Source organism: Hemitrygon akajei, chromosome 32 (genome assembly GCF_048418815.1).
Source record: "Hemitrygon akajei chromosome 32, sHemAka1.3, whole genome shotgun sequence".
NCBI lineage: Eukaryota > Metazoa > Chordata > Chondrichthyes > Myliobatiformes > Dasyatidae > Hemitrygon > Hemitrygon akajei.
Genome location: NC_133155.1, coordinates 31,960,740 through 31,985,677, shown reverse-complemented (window position 1 = coordinate 31,985,677; position 24,938 = coordinate 31,960,740). Strand labels below are relative to the sequence as shown.

General features: G+C 47.2%; 1 protein-coding gene across 1 annotated transcript in view; it reads left to right on the top strand.

The window, feature by feature from the left end:
- LOC140719576 (mitogen-activated protein kinase kinase kinase 5-like) overlaps positions 1–21,513 on the top strand; it is a 178,862-nt gene extending 157,349 nt beyond the window's left edge. The window contains exons 27-29 of the mRNA XM_073034282.1: positions 2,986–3,086; positions 6,904–6,980; positions 20,488–21,513. Of these exons, the coding sequence (XP_072890383.1) occupies positions 2,986–3,086; positions 6,904–6,980; positions 20,488–20,572 (263 nt within the window). The 3' untranslated portion in view covers positions 20,573–21,513. The remainder of the gene's footprint in view (positions 1–2,985; positions 3,087–6,903; positions 6,981–20,487) is intronic.
- Positions 21,514–24,938: the final 3,425 nt, after the last annotated feature.

Below are 24,938 nucleotides of genomic sequence, written 5' to 3'. Positions count from 1 at the left end.
GCAGGAGAGAGCTGGGTTGGTGATCGCTGATCAAATGAATTCCTGCAGGAGAGAGCTGAGTTGGTGATCACTGATCAAATGAATTCCTGCAGGAGAGAGCTGGACCTGTCGATCGCTGATCAAATGAATTCCTGCAGGAGAGAGCTGGACCTGTCGATCGCTGATCAAATGAATTCCTGCAGGAGAGAGCTGGACCTGTCGATCGCTGATCAAATGAATTCCTGCAGGAGAGAGCTGGACCTGTCGATGCCTGCAGTCAGCGTCCTCCGGATTCCTGTAATAACAGGGAGGCTCAATCTGACTCCAACTGATTTGATCCACTGCAGTGGTTCATGAAGACTTTTACTGAAAGCGGCAACACTGGCCGATGAGGCGTTGACAAAAACATCTGCTTCGCTTTGCCTTCACAAGTCGGGGCATAGACCAGAGGAGCTGGGACGTTATGTTGCAACTTTACAAAGCACTGGGGTCGGCTGCACTTGGCGTACTGTGTGCAGTTTGGCCACTACACGACAGGAAGGCTGTGACTGCGCAGGAGAAAGGGCAGAAGAGATTCACCAGGATGCTCCCTGGTTTGGAGGAACTCAGTTCAGTGGGGGAGGGAAGAGATTGTTTGGATGGGCTGATTGTTTTCCGTGTGAAGGAGTCTAGGGGATGATGTGATGGAGGTACCTCTAAAGATCAGTGAGCGGCACGGTAGTGTGGTGGTTAGTGACATGCTTCACAGTGACGGTGATCGTAAGGTTGGGATTCAGTTCCCGACGCTGTCTGTCTGCGGGTTTCCTCCGGGTGCTCCGGTTTCCTCCCACGTTCTGAAAGGACGTGCAGTTAGGGTTGGTAGGTTGTGGGCATGTTAAGTTGGCATCAGAATCACTTGCAGGCTGCCCCAGTATATCCCCAAACTGTGTTGGTTATTGGACACAAACGACACGTTTGTTTCGGTGTTTCGATACACACGTCGCTACTCCAATCTGCTCTTTGTGAGGGTGGGGTAGAGAGTCAGATTTCTTTTTTATATGGTTGCTGGTATCAAAAGCAAGAGGGCATTGTCTTTCAGGTGAAAGGAGGAGTTTTGAAGGGAATTATTTTACACAGAGGGTGGTTGATATCTATGATGTGCTGCCAGAGGAGGTGACGGAATCAGATACAATAATTATATCAATGAAGAATTCCGATAAGCTTTTAAACAGGCATGGTCCTGAAGGACATGGACCTAATGAAGGCAAATGGGATCTGTATAGCTGGGTTAAAGGGACAGCACGGGTACGATGGGCTGAAAGCTCTGTCTCTATGCTTTACAACTCTGGCCAGCAGGTCTTTTCCCATTTGATACTCCAGTGTGAATCAGCTGGTCATAGCACTGAGCAGGTTGTAAGCTGGTTCAGTTATTGGGACAGAGAACGTCTCCCAGCTGCTCATTACTGAAAGGGCCTGTATCTATGGAATGCCCTCCACAACCACTGGACATCTGAGTGTCGGATTTGCAGCCAACGATACTCTTCTCCTTTCATATTACTACTGTTGAGCTCAAGACAACTCTTCTCACCAAGTCCCAGAAGTAGCAGAGGCCATAAAATGTGGTTCAGTCACATTGAATAAGAGATGAGTTTTGACCCGGTCACTAAGCTGTTCAAGATTTAACGTTTTCAGTGATGTGGCATTGGGGGCTACACAGGTTGTTATGAGCAGAAAGTCTGGAGTTCCTCTTCTACACCTTCAGTAGTCTAACTGCCCGCTAAAAACATGGTATTGGGTCGAGTTGTTCTCCGCCCTTGGCAACTTGCTTGCGAACGTTTTGTCACCATGCGAGGAGACATGATGAGTGCGTTGTTGCTTGTGGAGTGTTCTCCAAATGCTCGGCCTTTACATACTTCTCAGTCAGCTGGTTGGGCATCTTTACAGAAACTCAGTCACGATGTGGGGAGGAAATCTCGTCACTGAATGGTTGTGTGGCGAACTTTGTGCGTTGTGGTCTGGAACCTTGCCCACGCCAGCTCATAAATAGGATTGAGGTCTACGTGTCTGTACACTGAACTGTTTACGGAAAACCGTGCTTCGAGGAATTCCCTCGCATGCTTCGCGCTCGCTTGCACCTTGACTTTCACTGAAATCTGTGGCCCCTCTCGATCTTCGTAAGTGGAGACTAGGGAGAGTCGGTCACACCACAGTACAGCCGTCAGCCTGCTTGCACAGTTCTTAGAAGCCGAGAGTGAGGCATGAAGCTCGTTGCTTACGGCCATTTCATTAAATGTTACCATGACAATTAACCTATAAAATAGTCAGATTCAAGTGGTTTTGACAACTGCTAGTACAAACTAAGAAGTTTCTAGGAAAACACAGAGGCAATTGTGTCATAATTACTGGAAAATTCACTGAACAGTTACACGTATAAAGGTTATTATATACAAAAACAAGCAAGCCTCGGCAAGTTGAGCAACAAGAAAAACAACAATCCAACACCCCAATCCAACAATACCCTGGAACTTCCTTATTCCATTTGGAACTGATTGAAGGGGAGGAAGTGCAGAGAATGATGTGGATAGCACTGCCCTTGAGTTAATTTTAGGGGAGGAAGTTTGACATCCCACAGGATTCCAAACGTCAGAAATTTGGGATATTCGGAGCTAGGTTGGTTCTCTGTGAAAGAGAGTTCCAGGTAACAAGATTTATGATTGAGTGAGTAGATTGTTTGCTCGTGACAAGGGCTCTTGAGGAGTAAAAATTACAACCTCAGAATTTTTTCAAAATATAAATTGCAATAAATAAGCCGGTCTTGGATTTGGATTCAAATAACATCGAACATGTTTCCTGGAGTGAGATTGGAATGAGAGATGAATTGTTTAGACACTGATTGGACAAGGCTGGGCTTGTTAACCGTTTCCTGTTCTAATTCAGACAGAATACGATCTCTGTGTGTCTTGAAATTGAAAACAACATTCCTGCAATAACAGCTGCTAAACGTTCTCCTGCAATATTCCTGCATAGGTGCCCAGTGCAGCTTCCAATCAACACTTGTCGATGCCAAAACTGAAGAACTCACAGAGTGGCTACTAACAACACAAGTTGACCAACAGACAATTGACAAGGTAGGATATAAAGTATTGAGGAGTAGTATATAATGGCATCCTCCCGCACCTCACTGGGGCATCAGGCAGCACGCTTGTTGTTTCTTCAGCTATTGTCTGTTTTAGGAGGCAGAGTTGCTAGCTCGACACTCAGACCAGCAGGTGTGGAAAGCGTGCAAGGAGCTGGCTGGGTTTGAACCGCGGACCACTCTCCTGGAAGCCTGGTGCAGATGTCACTGCACCACCTGCTGGCACTGAGGTGTAGTGCGGCGGACTTATAGTGGGTGTCAATTAGGGTGAGGTTGCTAAAGGCATTCCTTGCAATACGATGCTCTGAGAACTGGAGGGAGGGGCTGGGAATCATATATGAAGATGTGTTTATCATCTTCCTGAAGGGTCTTGGCCCAAAATGTCGACTGTTTATTCATTTCCATTAGATGCTGCCTGACCTGCTGAGTTCCTCCAGCACTTTGTGCGTGTTGCACCAGAATTTCAGTATCTGCAGAATCTCTTGTGTTCATCGTAAGTTACCAAGTAATGTATGAAGGGGAGGGCAGGCTACTTCTGGAAAAGGTTTGGGAGTTTTGTTGTAATTCTCAGTCCCTTGCTCAAGACAAGCGAAGGAGAGAAAGGAGAAATGCAGCCATTTTATATGGAGCCACGATGTCCTCCTGAGCTGCTAATTTCTTTGACAAGTTGCCCAGCCAGCCATTAACTTCTTTAGTGGGGATACCCATTTTGAAAGCATCTACCTGAATACCGTCAAGTTTAAGTGTCTACACTTCCCACCTGCAGGTTTCTGGATGACCATCGTGGCTTCATGGTAGCTGCTAGAAATCAGGCATTGACAGTACTTGGTAACAGGTCCTGCACTGCCCACACTCTGCTCTCGTCCAGTGCTGAAGCTGGGAATGCTGGTGAGAAGCTCCAAGAGGCCCAGTTGTACTTTAGGGAGCCTTGTTCTCTCTGGTATGGACCTCCTAATGTGCACAATGAGAGCTGAGTTACAGAGCCCAGGAGGGCCTCAATTTGAGCTCAGATTTGCTTGATCCAACGTTCACAGATTCCCCAGCTCACCCAGTCTGTGGAGAGAGAGGAGCTCCCAACACTGAAGTTTAGGGCTGATGATGAAGGTGTGTACAAGGTGGGGAAGTTATTTGAGAATGGTGGCATTTAGCTAACTCCTGAAGAGTGACGTATCGGTGTTGATCGGCCTGGCCCAATTGTGTCATTCGTCTGATGATTTTATGTTTTTCCCAAAGCCTTGACTTACTGAGCAACATGAATACAGAGGCCAAACACCCACCCTCACCCTGACCCCTCTCCTACCCAGCCCACTTCAGCTCTTGACCCACCTCGACTCGAGTCAGGCAGAGACAGCGTTGAGCTTCCGCTGTTAGCTGTGGCTGGGGCCAGCCAGCCAGCCAGGCCTTTTGAGCAGGTATCAGGAGAGAACACAGGGGTCAGCCGTGCCCCGGATTGGCCACTGACGCTGCTGGCTAAACTCGGTTAATAGAAAATGGGGATAAAAGTAAATTCTGAACTGGTTCAGATCCCAGAGAAGACTTGGCGTATTCAGGGTAGAGAGGATAATAAACTCAAGAGAGTCAGCAGATGATGGAAATCCAGAGCAACACACACAAACTGCTGAAGGAACTCAGCAGGTCAGGCAGCCTCCATGGACGTGAATAAATAATCACCGTTTTGGGCCGAGGCCCTTCATCAGGACTGGAAAGGGAGGAGGAAGAAGCCGGAATGAGAAGGTGGGGTGGGAGAACAGGAGTACAAGCTAAAAGGTGATAGGTGAAGCCAGATGGGTGGGGGTGGAGGGATGAAGTAAGAAGCTAGGAGGTGATAGGTGGAAAAGGTAAAGGACTGGAAAAGAAAGAATCTGATTGGAGAGGGGAGTGGACCATGGGAGAAAGAGATGGTGTAGGGACGCCAGCGGGAAGTGATAGGCAGGTGAAAAGGAGAGGTAAGGGGGGCAGAGTGGGGAATTGAAGAAGAGGGGAAGGAGGAGGGGGAAAGATTACTGTGAGTTGGGGAAATGAATGTTCATGGCTTCATGTCGGAGGCTACCTAGACGGAATATGAGGTGTTGCTACTCCAACATGAGAGTGGCCTCATCATGGCAATAGATGGAGAAACATGTTGGAATGGGAATGGGGATTGGAATTAAATTGGTTTCATCCTGCTCCTTTTTGTGGACGGAATGAAGGTACTCAGCAAAGCAGCCCCCCCCCCCCCCCCCCCCCGGTCTATGTCAAACTCAGCATGTAGAGGTCGTCCATTGGGAGCATCGGATTTATTAGACAACCCATTAGCACGCAGTGAAGAAAAACTGTCTCTGGGGACAAACCATCCCATATTTGACACCACTCTCCCCTTTCTCAATCTCTGTCTCCATATCCGGTGAAAACTGTTCAAAGATATCTTGTATAAACCTACCCATTCCCAATAGCTGGCTCGATTACCTCTTCCCACCCTGCCTCCTGTAAAAATGCCATTCCTTTTCTCAGTTGCTTCATCTCTGCTGCATCTGTCCCCAGGATGAGGCTTTCCTTCCCAGGACAACAGAGATGTCCTCCTCCTTCGAAGTACAGGGAGTCTTTTCCTCACCATTGATGCTGCCCTCACCCACATCTTCTCCGTTTCCTGGATATCTGCCTTCACGCCATCTTTCTGCCACCTAAACAGGGATAGGCATCCTCTTGTCTTTACCTAGCACCCAAAATGCTGGAGGACTCAGCAGGCCAGAAACGCTGACTGTAACTCTTCTCCATAGACGCTGCCTGGCCTGCTGAGTTCCTCCAGCATTTTGTGTGTGTTGCTCCGATTTCCAGCATCTGAAGATTTTCTCTTGTTTGTGACTGGTTTACTTAGCACCCTGTGAATCTCCACATCCAACTCATCATTCTCTGCGACTTCCACCATCTTCAATGGGACCCTACCACCAAACACATCTTTACTTGCCCCCTCTCTCTGCTTTCCGTAGGGATCTCTCCCTCTGTGGTTCCCTTGTAGATTCATCCCTCCCCGCTAGCCTCCCTGCCAACACTTACCCATGCCAGCTGAAAACGTGCTGTACCTACCCATTCACCTCCTCCCTCGCCTCCATTCAAGATGTAAACAGTCCTTCCAGGTGAGGCAACGCTTAGCCTGCAAACCTTTCAGGGTCATCTATTGTATCCAGTGCTCCCGATGCGGCCTCCTCTACATTAGTGAGCCCCGATGTAGAATGGTGAACTGCTCTGTCGAGCAACCTTCGCTCGATCGGCAGAAAGCAGGATTTCCTGGTGGCCAGCACATTCTATTCCAAACCCCGTTCCCATTCTGACCTGTTGGTCCATGGTCGCCTCTACTGTCACGATGAGGCCACGCTCGGGTTGGAGAAGCAACACCTCGTATTCCGTCTGTGATTTCTCCAACTTCCAGTAATGTTGCCCCCTCCTGTCTTCCTCAATTCCCTATTCTGACTCCCCTCTTACATTGTCTCTTCTCCTCACCTGCCTATGACCTCGTCTGGTGCTTCTCCTCCTTCCCTTTCTCCATGGTCCACTCTCCTCCCCTATCAACCTCTCCAACCTTTTTCCATCTATCACCTCCTAGCTTCTCGCTTCATTCCACCCACCGACCTGTCTTGACCTTCCAGTCTGTTCTCTTTCCCGTCCTTCTTAATCTGATTGTTCCCTCTTCCTCTCCAGTCCTGCTGAAGGGTCTCGGCCTGAAATGCCCGTTGCCTATTCATTTCCAGGGATGCTGCCTGACCTGCTGAGTTCCTCCAGCATTTTGAGGTTCCGCAATGACTCTCATGACGCCTGTTCTGTTACCGTTACAGATTATAGCCGATGGCTACACACTGCAGGATCTTCTGATCGATGTTACAAAGGATGACTTGAAATATACCCAAATAAGGTAACTACCAAGGGATTTTGTATTTTATCCAGATTTGCCTTTTTGTTTCTAAGCCATGTTCCAGGTCAGCTGCGACTCTGTTGCTGCCATCTGGGAGTCATCTCCAGAGAGTTCGGCACATCATCCACCCTGAGATTGCTGTGCCTCAGTGAGGGACCAAAGAGCCATCATCATCTTTCACCTGGGACATTAAACCTTTGTATAGTTTGATATAATGTAATCTGCAGCTTTATCAGAAGAAGGGTGGAGAGTTCACCCAACGTCTCAGTACGGTGTTTATTCCCAACCAACACCATCTAAAGCAGGTCTCTTACAGCCCTGCTGTTTGTGGTGTGTAAATTTACTGCCATCATGTTTATCACAGTGGTGACTCCACCTCCAGAAGTAATTATTTTACTGTGTGGCACTTTTGGTGGTCCTAATGGCATGAAATACAGCAAATGTGAAGTTCTTTCTTCCCATTCGGCATCTCAAAACAATAATAGAGTAAAACTGCTTTTTCAATTGGCATAAAACAAATTTCAGTCATCAGGACGTAGAACGCAGACTCGTGCAGGCTGAGACCGAGGCAATTTCCTTGACCAGCTGCCCTCACTGCCCCTCCAAAATGAAGGGTCACAACCCTGGAAAGCGAGTCCTCTCTCGGTGAAGGCAGATGCGGCTCAACGCAACCAGTTTCTGATCGATTGAGGGAAAGTATAACTGCAGATCAGGATCTCATACACGCTTGATGTATATGATCATCTGGATAGAAGTCAGCTCCGCCCTCCGTTAGGCTCTGACACTTGGTTTTGGTTCAGCTACATCGGTTTCTGCAGAGTTGTCCAAATTCACTGGTAGGTCAAACAAACCAGCATCAATATCTAATAAAACCCGATGAATTAGGCCATTTGACCCATCGAGCCTGCTCCGCCATTGGGTCACAGCTGATTTGCTGGCCCTCTCAACAAATCCCTGCCTTCTCCCCATATACTAATCAAGAGCTTATCAATCTTTGCTCTAAATGCAGCCAATGGCTTGGCCTCCGCAGCTGTCTTTTGCAATGAATCCAGATTCAGCACCCTCTGGCTCAATAAATTCCTCCTCATCTCATGTCCTGTCATCTCCCAGGCCAACAACCCCAACCTTAAAGCTCCGGGTATAACTTGTCGGTAGCACTGGACCCATGTTGTTCACGTGCTTGAACACCAGGCTCCTGAAACGAGCGCTCTGTTCCCAGCTCTCTCTCATGGAAAACAATAACGATGTGGGTAGAGTGAAAAAGAATGCATTCAGTCTTCATGAAATGGAGCAGGCCCACTGAACCTCTGGTCCATAATCACTGTAGGCTTTCGGAAATCAAATGACATGAGGCATTTTATGTTTAAGGAAAACCATAATGACTTATTCGTTGTCCTTCAAACATTGAAACACAAAGCGCGGTAAAAGAACCTCGCGTAATTACATCATCACATCAGACCTGTCTCTTAAACTGAATCCCAGCTCACTGTTGGTCACTGTGAATTATGTGTGTTTCCACCCTTTAAGTTACCCCTACACAGGCTCCCCCAGAATTCATTAAAACCAGCACTGTGAAACTGTGCAGAGCTCGGACAAGCCGCCTGGCTCGGGTCCCGGATTCCGTGGGTGCAGGAACAGCAGCTGCCTCAGGCACATCCAGAGTTGCCTTGACACGCTCGTGATCATGTTGTGACAGCGGGGGGCCCGGTAGCGGATTCCTCCAAATCTCGGTGGGCCCGGTTCAGATGATCTACCGAAACACATTCAGGTTTATCCTCTTTGTCAATGATAAAAGTCTTTCCTCTCCATTCCAAAACACAGAATGGACCATCGTAAGGGGGCCTAAGGGGACGTTGGTGTGCATCATGGCAGATGAAAACAAACAAGGTGGAATGTAGGTCAGCAGGAACCCAAGAGTACTGTACACCACGATAGGAGGTAGGAATAGGTGAAAAGGGTGGAAAGCTGCTGAGAGGCTGACCAAGCGGTTGGGGCATCAGGAATAAAGTCATCAGGCACTTGTGTTGACTGCCCGTATACTAACTCAACCGCGCAAACGACTGCAGGGCCTCTTTTGGAGCCTTTCATAGCCCCAGCAGGACCCACGGGAGACGATCATGCCAACACACACCTGTCAGAGAAGCCCTCAGAGCGGCCTTTAAGGGGCGGTGAAACCGCTCACAGCGGCCATTAGACTGTGGGTGATACACCGTGGTGTGATGTAGCCTAACGCTGAGGTCCAGGGCCATCACTGCCCAGAGGTCTGATATAGATTGGGGACCACGGTCAGAGGAAATTTCAGACGGGCACCAAACTGAACAGCCCAGGTGCTGATGGACTCCTGAGCCACTTCTGCAGCCATTGTTATTGTGAGAGGGATGACCTCCGGCCACCCGGTGGTACGGTCCACCGTGGGAAGGAGGTGCGTGAAACCGCGGGGGGGTGGGGGGTAGGAGTACCAACAAGGTCCACGTTGACATGGTCAGACCATTGCTCGGGCCTCAAAAGGTGCCAATGTGCCTGAACATGACGGTTAATTTTACCCCACTGGCTCTCCACACAGGCTGCTCTCCAATCACGCACGTCCTTTCTAAGACCGTGCCAAACAAACTTTAGTTCAACCAGTTTCTGTGAGGCCTTCTGGCACCTCCAGTTTTCAGGCACGATGGGGCAAGGGTGACCAGTAGAGACATCACTCGGGAGAAACTCCAGCTTCCCAAATGTAATGTCAGCAAACCACCGGCCCGTGACTGTTGTTCGGTAAGCCTGGACCTCTGGGTCAGTAGCCTGGTCAGCTGCCATACCGGAATAGTCAACCACCATGTGTATGGCCTCAATGTTTAGCCGTGAGAGGCAATCAGCCACGGTATTATCTATCCCCTTGATATGTTGTACATCAGTTGTGAGCTGGGATATGTTGGCCAGGTGGCGTCGCTGACCAAGGGTCAGATATTTTGGCCATCGCGTGCACGAGGGGTTTGTGATCAATGAGTGCTGTGAAATGGCGACCCTCTAGAAGAAACTGAAAATGGCGGACAGCCAGATAGAGACCGAGAAGCTCACGGTCAAACGTGCCGAACTTCCTTTCGGGGAGACGGAGCCGACGGCTGAAGAAGGCGAGTGGCTGCCACGCGACTCTGAACAACTGTTCATGCACAGCACCCAGTCTGAAGCATCAGTAGTAATGGCTATGGGTGCGTTGGGGAGTGGGTGCACCAGTAGGGTTGTGTTGGAGAGAGCTCGCTTGGTATCATCAAATACCCTGGTCATGTCCGCTGACCGGTCAAGCAGGTGATTAGAGACATTGCCTTTAAGCTCACTGTACAGGGGGAGCATAAGCTCAGAGCTTGCAGAATGAAGCAGTGATAGGAATTCACCATGTCTAAAAACTCCTGTTGCTTTTTCGTAGTGCAGGGCGGTAGGAAGTCCTTAATAGCGGCTACTTTTGATGGGAGGGGGTTTGCCCCTTCTGCGAAGATGCGATGGCTGAGAAAGTCAACGCAAACTGGCATTTAGCAGGGTTAATAATCAACCCGTGTTGGCTCAAGCGCTCAAAAAGTGTGCAGAGATTAGATACGTGTTTGGATTTGGATGCGCTGGCGACAAGTATGTCAACCAGGTGAGCGGAAAGAAAATCTGAGTCTTTTAATACCGAGTCCATCAGCCAGTGAAAATTCTGTGCTGCATTTTTCAGCCCAAACAGCATGCGCAGAAACTCAGAGGCCAAACGAGGTTATCAGAGCCGTTTTGGGAATGTCCTCCGAGCACACAAGCACTGATGGTGGCCCCTAACTAGAATGATTTTAGAAAAAATTAGCTGTCTGGCTAAATGTGCCAAAATGTCTTGGATGTGTGGGACTGGGTGATGATTGGGGCTGGTGACCTCATTTAGGTGTTGGTAATCACCATATGGGCAGCAACCACCATCGGACTTGGGGACCATGTGGAAGGCTGAAGCCCAGGGGCTATACGACCGGCATACAATTCTGAGTCTTTTCCATGTTGGCAAACCCAGCCTTCGTGTATGCTAGCTTTTTTGGGTGTTATTTACACATGGACAGGAGATCAGTTGTAAACGTGTGGTGCTCAACCCCATGTTGTGTGACTGCACTGGAGAATGTGGACTTGGTGAGATTTGGGAATTCGCCCAGCAGTCGAGTAAACTCACACACGGTGGTGCATGCGTTTGACAGAGTCGTTGTGGGGAACTTACTGGGGGAGCAGGGTGATGACCCAAAGTCCTTGACATCCACAAGCCGGCAGTTCTTAAGATCGACTAACAGTCCTTGGGCACACAGGAAATCTGCGCCGAGTTGAGGCCTAGTCACCATGTGTAACGTTACCCACTCACGTCCTGCTACCGTTGGCAGCCTCTAGCGAGGCTTTCAAGCGTTGTTCTAAATGCCACACTACCTCGCTGCCCCTTGCAGCACCTGTACGGGTGCACCCTTGCATTGGGAGCATAGAGGGACCCTGTGCAGGTGGTGGAAGGGCCCCACTGCCCAGCCACTCCTGCTCCATCTGCAGTTCCCACACTGACCTCGGGGACCCACCCTCACAATCTGCATGTCCTGAGTGGGATTAAAGGATCTTTGATCCTGAGGGGCTCATAAAGGTGAAGAAAATTGGCGATAGTAAGTCACAACTTTAACGGAAGTCTTCCAAACCAGACAACACCCTGGTGGAGCTCCCCTGCACTGTCTCCAGCCCAATTGTATCCCTCTGTGGTATGTAGTTCTACAAGAACTGCACATGTTACTCCAAGTGTGGACTAACCAGTGTTTTGTAAAGTTGTAACATAATATTCCAACACTTTTATTCTGTTCACTGTCTTGGAAGGCAGGTGTGCCACATGTCTTCTTCACTGTCCTATCAACCTGTGCGGCCATGTTTTGGGTAACCATAGACTTGAACCTTAAGTTCATTAAATTAGTTACTCTTTTGGCTTCGAAGTAACCCTCTTACTCTTAATATCCTTTGTTCATTAACATTTCCTTATTTGTTTACTGTATATTTCTTCCTTTTCTTTTTGATCTTGTAAATGCATTGCCTCACACTGGTCAGGATTAATTTCCATGTGCCAGTAGTCTGCCCAACTTTTCAGGTGATCAATATGCTGCTGTGACCTTAGAAACCTTCCTCAGTGTCTGCAACACCACTAACCACTGTTAGTACACTTATTACCAATGCCTTCAAAGATCACATTAAATTTACTTGTATATGTCACAGACAGCAAAAGGGCCAGCATGTGTCCCTGTGGCACACAGACCAACACCCTTCTGCCATCACCCACTGTGTCATACAGCAAGCCAGTTCCCGATCCAATTTTCCAGCTAGCCATCCATCCCATGTACCTTAATCTTGTGGGCCAGCCTTTTGTAGACAATGTCTACTTATCTGTCTTTATTAGTTTTGGTTATCTCCTCAAGAACTCAATCAAGTAAGTGAGAGACCGTTTCCTCTGTATAATTCCTGACTAGTCCCTGTCTTTCTGAAGGCACGTGAATCTTACGTTTTGGATGTTATATGATAATTTCCCTCCCACTGTTGTAAAGTTCACAGGTCTGTAGTGCCTGGCTTATCACAGCAGTCCTCCTTTAACGATTGAACAACATTAGCTATCCCCCACTCTTCTGGCCCCTTACCACTGCCTAACAATGACATAAAGATCTCCATCGGAGTCCAATAACAACCTGGAGTGGAACTCATCAGACCCCGTGTATTTTATCACCCTTTCTGCTTTCCAAGACACTTAACATCTCATCTTCCCCAATCATGAGAATCTTCAGAATATCAGTGTATTGACCACACTACCTCCTTCTGTTTGGTGAAGCATTTATTTAAGATGTAGCCCAACTCCTGCAACTCAATACATAGATTAACCCTCCGGTCTCTAAGCTACCCTCTTGCTCCCAATATACTTATAGATGCCTTGGGATTCACTTTAATCTTGCCTATCAATCATACCACATGACCCCTTTTTTCCCTCCTAATTCTTTCTTGGTACTCTCCTATACCACCATATTCCTAACTGCAGTTGTCCATACCTGTCATATATTCCTTTTATTTTCCTGATTAATCCTTCGATATCAACCAGAGTTCCCTAATCTTGCCATCACAACCATCAACCCTACATGCTAGCATTAAGCTCTTCTTATTTCACTTCCTAAAGATTCCCACTTCACAGATGTTTTACCTGTACGCATCTACTCCCTTCTTCCAATTCAGGACCTTAGCTTGAGAACCAACCTTAAAGCCAAGAACTGCCCTGTTTATAGTGGGGGAAACGATCCACTTTTTTGGGTCTTGTTCTGAAAAGATTAAACGGTTCGAAGATTCAGGACTTTTATTTCCAAGAAGCGGAGTTGTACAGTGGAGACGGGTTGGTAGAGGACCCACATGCTGTGGACATTAAGTGTAAGGTGTATGCTTCGGTGAACGGGTCAGTGAAGATTTGGAGGTCAGTCTCTGGAAATATGCTGATACACTAGTTGTCTTTCTGCAGCCTAATGGCTGAAGTCAGGGCAGCTTTGCTTCCAGAGTGGAGGAGACGGTGCTTGAACAGATTTCCATTTGTACTGTAAATAAGCTTCACTCCAGCAAGAGCTTGCTGGAGATGCAGCGTAACATTGGAGAGATAGCACAGCACAGTTTGCATTGAGAGAACGATCTGTTGTAGACTTGTTACGATCACAGCTTGCACGCTATCATGTGGCAGTCTGACTTGAAGAAGAATCTCCACAGTCCCTTTCAATTGACAGAGTCAAAGGTTCTTGCCAAGTTGATAAGGGTCATGTGTTGGTGCTTCTCCCCGCCTTCATCTTGGCATAAGTACATAATGACAGTCATATCTACTGTGCCTTTGAATGGATGGATGAATCAGTACTGCCATTCAGGAAGCAGTTCTTTGGCCAGTGGTTGAGAGGAATGTGCTGAAGACTTTCCCTGTGGCAGACAACGGGGGAAACGACTTTGTATTTACAGCAGTTGGGTCTTGCTCCTTACAGGGGCACGATCCTGGCATTGCTGGGATCCTCCTACCCATGTCCTCCTCTTCCCGGGTGAAGGCTGTGAACGTGATGTTCCTTGCTGCAATGTTTTAGATTTGATGGGGTTACTGTCTGCCACTGGTTGTTTGTGGATTTTGTAACTTGTGGCCCTTTGGGGGTAGTGTGTCGGGCCTGGCTTGCTGTTGTACTGAGTGAAGGGCGCTCGTGTTAATGTCAGTAATGACAGTAGTGTAATGTCGTGTTAATTCCTTCCGGCAGCCGCTTGCTGCTTATGTGCCATGTACGTTCACCACTATCCATCTGAGTAGAGGTGTGGTAGATGACAGTTGAAGAACCTGGCTGCCAGTGTGTTTCTGGAGTTGCTGCACTCCCCTCGCCCACCCTGGGTTCTTCGGATCATGGGTTATCTGTGAGACATCGGCCTTTGGCTACCTATGGGCAAGGCGGCTGTAGCTGAGCCCCACTGTGTATGAGTGAACATTAATGCTTATGCAGCTAGTCTCCAGTTACCTTCCACCCCCTCCCCGTGCTAAGGACAAAGATCTTGCTGTGTACGGGAGCTGATGCCAATGTAACTGAAACTGCACATGGCGCAGTGACGTTCAGGACCCTGGTTGCTGGGACCCTCCCGGCAGTGGTGGGAACCAGGGTGTCCACCCCAAGGTGGCACCTCTTCAATTTCAGACTGAAGTTATTTCTTACACCCTCTGCATACCAACACACTGCTGTGATGACGTTTACAGTATTTCTCTTTTCTATTGCTGAAGTTACTAAGCAGGGGGACCTTTATACCTGCGTGAACAATCATTATAAACATCAGGAGGCCATTAAAACAGTTTGTAAGGCAGCTCCAGCGGTAGCTCCCTCTTCAGGCAGGGCTGCCAATTGCAAGCAACTACTGAGAGCAGCTGACGCTGACACTTCCAGGGATCGGGTGTGGGAGGTCCCGATTCCAGAGCCCTCAGCTGACGGGGGGTGGGGGGGGCACTCAATACCTGGGCCATTTTGTGAACTGTGACTCCTCCCCTTGTGCACCAGGAGCAAGTGGGGCAGCCACACAGAGGTGGCAGAGCTCAGCAGCACTGCTGGAGGAACTCATGAGGGGATAGGAGAAGAGAGTGGACCATGGAAAGAAGGAGAGGAGGAGGGGCACCAGAGGGAGGTGATGTGCAGGTAAAGAGAAGTACCCCATGATTCAGAGTAGGTTACACCACACAGTAACCTCCCCTTCCATCTCCACTGTTTATGCCCCTTCTCTGGAGTGAGGTACCAAGTGAGCACAAATGTCTTTTTAAGTGTGACTGAAGATATTCCTGACCTACAACACACCTCCTTCCTGCTTGTATTGATTCCCTTTGCTTAACTTGCTGTTTCATCCTTTTGATTCCAGAGCGGCCTCGAATTTCCGCGGTTGTCACGGAAACAATGCAGAGCTATGTCTGGCTGCTCGCTAAGTAGCATGTCTGTATGCTGTTATTACATGCTGTGCTGAATTAACTGGTGTGGCAATTTGTTGTTTTCGCTGTTTTGTTTTAGTTACTGTGCTTGCTGAGAAAATTGTTTGGCAAAGCTCGTTAATTTACAATGTCAGCAAATACACATTTCTGTTTCTACATTGCGAGTGTGCCTGAACTTGCATGTGAGAGGACGTATGTTTGTGTCACGCGTGTGAGTATGTGTAGTGTGTGCATTTTAATCCACAGGATGCAGACAGCATTTTGCTCTGAATATCTAACTGCCCTTGAACTGAGGTGGCATTTTAGAGTCTGCGTTGCGGGTGGGTCTGGGGATTAGGGCGGGATGAATGAGTTCTTCCCCAAATGAACCTAATGTGTTTTTATCGGATAGTTCCATCATTGACATGAATGCCAGCGTTATTCTGGCATGTTTAGTACATGAGCTGGAACTCCCCAGCTGCTGTGGTGGGATTCATACGATCAGTGGTCCAGGTCTCTCTCTGCAAGGCGAGCAACTCAGCCATCACACTGCCAGAATCACTTAGGTGTGATTGCTTTGTGTCCATGCATTATCAGTGTGCTTATGTAGGAAATGCGGGTTGCAGGTTCGATGCCAACACTTGAGAGAAGTTGGGAAAAGTACATGGATGGGAGGGGTGTGGAGGATATGGTCCAGGTGCAGGTCGATAGGATTAGTGTTCGCCATGGACTAGATGGGCCGAATGGCTTGTTTCTGTGCTGTAGTCCTCTTTCACTCTGCTAACAGGCATGTATTAACAGGATTTGTGTGTGTGTGTATATCTGAGTGTGTGAGTGTCAGTGTGTGCCTGCTTGTATATGAGTGTGAGAGTGTGTGTGTTTGTGTATCTCCTTGGGTGAGCGTGTGAGTAAGTGGCTGTGTGTGTGTGCATGCATGTGTAAGTGTGAGAGTGAGTTTGTGTGTGTGTGTGTGTGTATCTCTAGGTGTGTGTAGGTATGTGACTGAGTGAGTGTGTGTGGGTATGTGAGTGTCTCTGAATGAGTGTGTGTGTGTGTATGTGTATCTCCAGGTGTGTTGGGGTATGTGAATGAGTGTGTGTTTGTGTATCTCCATGAGCAAATGTGCGAGTAAGTGGCTGTGTGTGTGTGCATGCATGTGTAAGTGTGAGAGTGAGTTTGTGTGTGTGTGTGTGTGTGTGTGTGTGTAGGTATGTGACTGAGTGAGTGTGTGTGGATATGAGTGTCTCTGTGAATGAGTGTGTGTGTGTGTATCTCTAGGTGTGTTGGGGTATGTGAATGAGTGTGTGTGTTGGGGTATGTGAGTGTCTGTGTGAATGAGTGTGTGTGTGGGTATGTGAGTGTCTGTGTGAATGAGTGAGTGTGTGGGTATGTGAGTGTCTGAGTGAATGAGTGTGTGTGTGGGTATGTGAGTGTCTGTGTGAATGAGTGTGTGTGTGGGTATGTGAGTGTCTCTGTGTGAATGAGTGTGTGTGTGGGTATGTGAGTGTCTCTGTGTGAATGAGTGTGTGTGTGGGTATGTGAGTGTCTGTGTGAATGAGTGTGTGTGTGCGTATGTGAGTGTCTCTGTGTGAATGAGTGTGTGTGTGGGTATGTGAGTGTCTCTGAGTGAATGAGTGTGTGTGTGGGTATGTGAGTGTCTGAGTGAATGAGTGTGTGTGTGTGGGTATGTGAGTGTCTCTGAGTGAATGAGTGTGTGTGGGTATGTGAGTGTCTGTGTGAATGAGTGTGTGTGTGGGTATGTGAGTGTCTCTGTGTGAATGAGTGTGTGTGTGGGTATGTGAGTGTCTGAGTGAATGAGTGTGTGTGTGGGTATGTGAGTGTCTCTGTGAATGAGTGTGTGTGTGGGTATGTGAGTGTCTCTGAGTGAATGAGTGTGTGTGGGTATGTGAGTGTCTGAGTGAATGAGTGTGTGTGTGGGTATGTGAGTGTCTGTGTGAATGAGTGTGTGTGTGGGTATGTGAGTGTCTCTGTGTGAATGAGTGTGTGTGTGGGTATGTGAGTGTCTCTGTGTGAATGAGTGTGTGTGTGGGTATGTGAGTGTCTGTGTGAATGAGTGAGTGTTGGCGCGTGGTCAAGTGGTTAAGGCGTTGGTCTAGTTCAGATTCAGATGGTTGCTAGTTCGAACTGAAGGCAGCGTGTTGTGACCTTAACTTGGCTCTGCTCACTGGTGCCAAGCTGTATGGGTCCTAATGCCCTTCCCTTGGACAACATCGGTGGCGTGGAGACATGCAGCATGGGCAACTGCAGGTCTTCCATACAGCCTTGCCCAGGCCTCAGTCATCATCGAAAATCGATGGACAGGTGTGTGTGTGTGTGTGTGTGTGTGTGTGTGTGTGTGTGTGTGTGTGTGTGTGTGTGTGTGTGTGTGTGTGTGTGTGTGTGTGTGTGTGTGTGTGTGTGTGTGTGTGTGTGTGTGTGTGTGTGTGTGTGTGTTCCACTGTTTATTTATTTGGAGATACAACAGTCAACAGCTAACCTGCAACTTCCAGTTACACCCATGTGACCAATGAACCTACTAAACCATACGTCGTTGGAACGTGGGAGGAAATCGGAGAGTCGGGTGGAAACCCACGTGGTCACAGGGTAAATGTACAAACTCTGCGGAGACAGCAGTGGGAATTGAACCTGAATCACTGGTGCTGTAGCTGTGTTAATGTTAACTGCCATGCTGCCCACTGTGTTCAGTGCTCAGATTAATATTGTGAAGTCACATTTCATTTCATTTGTTATTGTTGTACAAATTTAATAGTTTACTTTTTAGTAAACAGTTTAATGTACTAATGTAAAATAAAGTATATGATTGGAAAGTCCATTACAGCAAATGAAATTCCTCTGAGATTTCGTCACTGTTGTAACATCAGTTCTGCTTGCGCCACTGGGGATAAATGTTGGCAAGGACACTTCTCAGCCCACTGAGAAGCGTGGGGTCTCGGCCTGCTCAGGGTTCCGGTGCAGTGCTCGCTATGCTTGGCGGTGTGTGCAGGTAGTGCGTGTGCGCAGACACAGGGACACGCAGAGTGTGTACGGTGTACTGCAGCCCAGTCAACAACACGCTTGCAGTGTTCTGACCCAGCAGGGGTGAGTGCCACTAGCCGAGCAACAGTTGACTTATACTGTTTATAAACGGGCACTACTGCAGGCCGTCTGCAACCTCTCAGATCTGTGGCGGAGCCAGCTCCTCCCCCAGCCAACCCACCAAACTGGCAGCAGCTCAACAATGTAGCTGGCTGTCCAGGCATGTACAATCCACAAGACAACCCGAACGAGCCAGGCATTCGCTGTCCTGTCAGTCTGTGAAGGGCTGGAATGAGCCACCCACTGTAATGCAAACATCTCCTTGGTACCACATTGGGCATTGGTCAACATGCTGAGTTCCCAAGTTCGCTTTACTTTGTTCCCAGGACCAGGACGTAAGTACCATCACAAAGACGCCTTTACTTTCTTCGAAGTTTGAGCAGATTTGGCAGGTCACCAAGAACTTTCAGTTGCAAAGTGGAGCGCTCCCTAACTTGTTACACCACAGTGGGGTATGGAAACACCAATGCCCACGATCAGAGAAATGGACAGAGAGAGCTGGATACAGCCCAGTCCGTCACAGGCAAAGCCCTTCCCCATCACTGAGTACATTTACATGGACCGCTGCCACAAGAGAGGGGCTTCCATCGTGAAAGATCCCCACCATCCAGGCCATACTCCATTCTCGCTCCCACCCTCAGGCAGGAGGTTGCACTCCACCAGGTTCAGGAACGGTTATTACCCTACAACCAGCAGACTCCTGAACCGATGCTCATCACTTCAATCACCACAACTCCGAACTGATGTTACAACCTACAGACTCACGTTCTCGGTGTGATGTTTCATTTGTAGAGTTTGGGTTGTTTGTCGGGAGTTGGGACAGCACACATCCGTAACTTGATTCAATGCTCGGTAGTTTCAAATCCTTCAGGGGTTTTAAGGCTGGGGATGTGCCGTTTCCAGCAATGGCAGAAACTCTGGGGACCCCCCACCCTCGGTGAGGAGAAGGGGATGACTGACAAGTGGGTGCACTTTAGCTGATCAGCTGCTTGAACCTCCTGTAGCATCCAGGCAGGATTTTACTGCTTCAGAGATGCCTTTATAATTAATGGCTACTCTAATGAAAAGTGAGCAGCATCAATAATGTATTACAGATTGCCCGGCGTATTGGGCAGGGAGTGATTAATGGGGAATAAAGTAATTTATAAGGTACCTGGACTGGTTATGAAATGGTTAATGCATACATGATTATGCATGGATAAATAACACAGCAAATTATGCGACCGAGGGGATATAGCAGCTTTCTAGCTGAGGGACATACAAGGAAGGCTCACTTATGATGGCCTGACCTGGGTTAATATGTATGGGGCATGGACCACAAGACATATGAGTAAATTCAGCCATTCAGCCCATCGAGTCTGCTCTACCATTCAATTATGTCTGAATTATTTCCTGCCTTCTCCCTTTAACCCTTGACACGCTTACTGATCAAGAACCAATCACCCTCCACTTTAAATATACCCAATGACTCGGCCTCCACAACCATCTGTGACAATTCAGATTCATCACCCTCTGGCTAAAGAAATTTTCAATGGGCCACGTGGATGATCAAAGTGATAGAGGTAATTAAAACATATTTGCACATTGGTCCATTGAAGTTCACTCAGACCTCAGTTGCGCCTTTGCGAATTCTGCTGTAGCATTAAAAGCACAGAGCAGTCACAGGAACTTGAATCTAGTGCTCAAAGTTCATCTCTCCAATCCCGTGCACCCACTTTGTTCTATGTTTCAATGATAGGCCTTTGAGCTGAAACATTAACTGTTTCTCTTTCCACTCATGCTCCCTGTGCTGAGAATTTTCCGACATTTGGTTTAGTTTTCAGGTACTTGCAGTTTATTGATTTTCATTTTGTGCATATTTCTGTTGTGAGAAGTGTGTGTTCTCTCGAGAGGGAGCAGCGTGGATTGATGTGAAATGGGAAGGGACCTGATCTAGCAGCCACTAACAGTTTCTTCCTGTGTTAGGGGTGGAATGCTGTGCAGACTCTGGGCTGCCATCAGTGCCCACAGGATGATGAAGGGGATACAGACGGAACCAGGTACTTGCTGAACGACCTGCTATGCTGTTGAAAAGCAGATGCTGTTCAAACGTAATGGCACAACGCAGAATGGACAGAAACACCAGTGAAAAAACTTGCTGCTGCAACCTAACAGCGGTGAACTGATCAAAGGACAGCTACAGTCTGCATCTCCAGTAACTTTACCTCCAGCCGTTCACTTCCCACCATTAGGAAGTGTTTGTATCTGGGATTGTTTAAGTTTTAATGTGTCAGATGTGGTTGAATCCTCTTGTGCAACTGTTAAAGGACACGATGTTCACAACTGACACAACTTCTGCTCCTGTCCAACACTCGTCCGGATTCATGGCGGACACGTATGGTGGTGCAATCAACATGACAATCAATCAACCATGTCACAAGATAGATGCTTGTGGTCTGAGAACAGTGCTGGGTGGGAATATTCACTGACATCCAAATCCACACACACGCACACGCACACGCACACGCGCACACACACACACACACACACGTCCTTCCACTAAATGGAGGTTGGAGGAAATCTTTATTCCCGTTTCATTGGGAAGTAATTGGGAAAAATCACTTCCTAAATATGTTTCAAGATCTGATTTCTAACTTGCTTGCATCAGATGTCAGGTGCCCAGGTCAGACTGGATGCATTCCTGAGGAGTTCATCGAAGGACGCACAGCCAGTGTGAGCAGTCAGCCTGACCTGTAGATTAATAATTAATAGAGAGCAGAGCTCAACAAAATTGAGAAGACAGACTCTGTTTGGTGAGCCTTTGTTCTTTGGCTGAGTTACACCCAGCAGTGTTTGGGAGATGAATTTTTAATAAGTGGAATCTTTTGGCAGACCTTGCACTGCTATTTCTCATGGAGGGAGATGTTTCTATAGAAGAGAATTATTTTTAGAAAATATATAGAGTCATATATATCTTAATATTTTTAAAATAAAAATGTTCTTTAATGGAAATTATACAAATATGGACAATCATTTGTTTTGCTGTCATGATAATGAACTGTTTGTTACTTTAATACTCTCATAGCTGGGGAAGTGTTGGCTTTGACCTCACTCGTATTCAGAGTCAACTGGGAAGTTGTCCTACCTAAGGGATCACAAAGGGGTGGTGGGGGGAAGGGAGCTTACCCAAGTACTCCACAATTCCTGGGCATTGGCAGAGTATTGAAGAGCCATCCAATAGCTAGTTGGGGACAATCCACAGTTCCTTTAATCAAACAAGCCTAGAATTTTAAACCAGCTGTATTACCAATAACAGAGCTGGAATTCAAATCCTGCACTAGCTTAGGTTGAACCCAGAATGATTTCAGCCCATAATCTCAGATCATTGCAGGTTTACCACTTTTGGGGTATTTTGAGATTTTCTTCTGCATTCATTGAGATATCTTCGTTAGCATGTTAGACAACGTTATATATTGTTGGGATTTGTTTGTCCAACAGCTTTCCCCTGTACTGGCACTTGGTTAGGATTCATTTCTGTCTCTGTAGTTATTGGATAGGAATGTGAGTAGGGCACTCAGGCACTTGAACTTGACTCCACTCATAAGCTTCATTTCCCTCAATATTCTTCCTCAAAAAAGATCTATTGGCCTGAGATTCCCAAGCTCCTATCGAGCATAGAGCCCATTGCTTTTTAGGGAAGAGAGCTCCAGGGTTATCACCCTCCATTAACGCAGATTGTTCCAGGTCTGATATTTAGATTGTATTCACAGAAAACACTGGAGCAACTCAGCATGTCAGGCAGCACCTATGGAGATGTCTCGGCCCAAAACATCAACTGTTTATTCCTTCTCCCTAGATGCCAGCTGACCTACTGAGTGCTTTGTGAGTGTTGCTCTGGGTTTCCAGCATCTGCAGAATCTCTCAATATTTAAATTGTGTTCTTTTGTTCAGGATCCCTCCACCAGAGGAAATCTTTCTATCTGACTATTTAATACTTTCAGTACCTCAGTCATGTTATCACCCACTCATCTCCAAACTCAAAACTACAAAAACCAACCAGGTTGATCCAGACTTTCATGACTTAGCTGTCTGTGCCTCTATAAAATTCTGGTGACTCTCTACATCACTCAGTCGCAAACCGGTGGAGCCTTTCTGAGGGAGGGGTTGTGCATCCTGCCACCTGGCTCTAACAAAAGCCTGGTACAAACAAAGCATCACCTTAACTTCACAGCTGGCGAGGTCCAGGGCACTACATTACTGGTTTTGACTCTTGGACTGATCCACCTTTCCCAGATAAATCCACACTTTCTATCGAAGCACCTCAATTGATTCCAATTCCGTTCCCTTAGCAACTGCAAATTAACATTTTCACAGTTCACTCTGTGAAGAGCTTCTAATTTTCTTCCAAATTTTGACGTCCTCTTTTTAATTGTAGTATAGGTAGTAAACTATATGGGAAGAGCAGTCCCAGCTTGGCACCTCAAAAGGGGCAACCTGCCACTTGTTGATACCCTTGACGTGGAGAGCTTCAGGCAAGACTTACTGCATTCTAGAGCAATGAACTGCAGGGCCTTACTAAGTCTACAGAGATCAATTAACCAACTAGCCTGTGCATCTTTAGAGTGTGACAAGAAACCGGTGTCATCACCAATAATAAATAAAATAAATGGGGCCAGAACATGCGCGCTCTTACGAATCAAACATATTGTCTTTACTTGGGCACAAGGATAGCAACATGGCCTGTGCCACCCATATTTTTATCAAGTCTGAACAGGAAGCTGCTGTTTTTATGCACAATTGTCTTATCAGTTACAGATATTGGCCATTTGGTAAATTGTATCCTTATTTACAGGATCAATCGCCATTCACAACAGAGATGTTAAAGGTCAAAAGAGGCTACAGTCTGGCTCATTGAAGTTAGTAAAGCCATTGTCTCTTATTTGTTGGGTATATTTCACATCTTTCTATTATCTCTTTCTCGTCTGTCTCTGGTACCCCCTGCTGTGAAAAGGGAACCTATGACAAGAGAAAATCTGCAGATGGTGGAAATCCGGCACGAAACATCGACTGTGCTCTTTTCCTAGATGCTGCCTGGCCCGCTGAGTTCCTCCAGCATTTTGTGCGTGTTGCTGTGTTCTAGGTTGATTACGCACTGCCAGTCATTCTCACCTATCTGTCTGCAGTCAGCAAGATTAGCTCTGGCGCTCTCATTTCATGGGTCTCTCTTGGTTGGTTTTCACCACACATCGCAGCAGTTGTCTTTAACCCACGCCGTGCTGCAACCTCCCACTGGAGCACTTGCAGGAAACCCCATGTGGTCACAGAGAGAACATACAAACACAGTGGTGGGCATTAAACTCAAGTCATCGGTGCTGTAGTAACATTACACAAACCACTACACGACTGAGCCACCCATTATGGCTTGGTGTTAAAATTGAGTTGTGCGTCCCTGGAACACTAACTTCTTTCACACGGTCCCATCTACTATAGGACAAACCCTCCGATGAAACACTGAATCAAGCTTACTGTCAGAGTTATAGAAAAGTACAGCACAGAAACAGGCCTGCTCCCATCAACTTGCACCAGGACCATAGCCCTCCATACCCCCGCTATCCATGTACGTACCCGAACTTTTCTTAAACATTGAAATTAAACTCACATGCACCACTTGTGCTGGCAGCTCATTCCACACTCTCACAACCCTCTGAGTGAAGAAGTTCCCCCTCATGTTCCCCTTAACCTTTTCACCTTTCACCTTTAACCCACGATCTCTAGTTGTCATCTCACCAAACCTCAATGGAAAAAGCCTGCGTGCATTTACCCTATCTATACCCCTCTTAATTTTGTATACCCCTATCAAATCTCTCAGTCTTCTATGTTCCAAGGAATAAGATCTTAACCTGTTCAATCTTTCCATATAACTCGGGTCTTCCAGACCTGGCAACATCCTTGTAAATTTTTTCTGTGCTCTTTCAATCTTATTTACATCTTTCCTGTAGGTAGGTGACCAAAACCGCACTCAATGCTCCAAATTAGGTTTCACCAACATCTTATACAACTTCAACATAACATCCCATCTCCTGTACTCAATACTTTGATTTATGAGGGTCAATGAGCCAAAAGCTTTCTTTACAACCCTCTCAACCTGTGACGCCACTTTCAATGAATTATGGACCTGTATTCCCAGGATCCCTTTGTTCTACCACACCCTTCAGTGCCCTACCATTCACTGAGTAAGACCTACCCTGGTCAGTCCTACCGAAGTACAACACCGCACACTTGTCTGTATTAAATTCCTTTCACTACCATGGAATAATTTCATAGCTCTACTTGAGCAAGAGCAAGAAAACATTTCCAATCCCCTGGCCAACACTTAAAACAATTCCATTGCTACCTCAGTGCTGTTTGCGGGTCCTTACTGTGCAAAAATTTGTTGC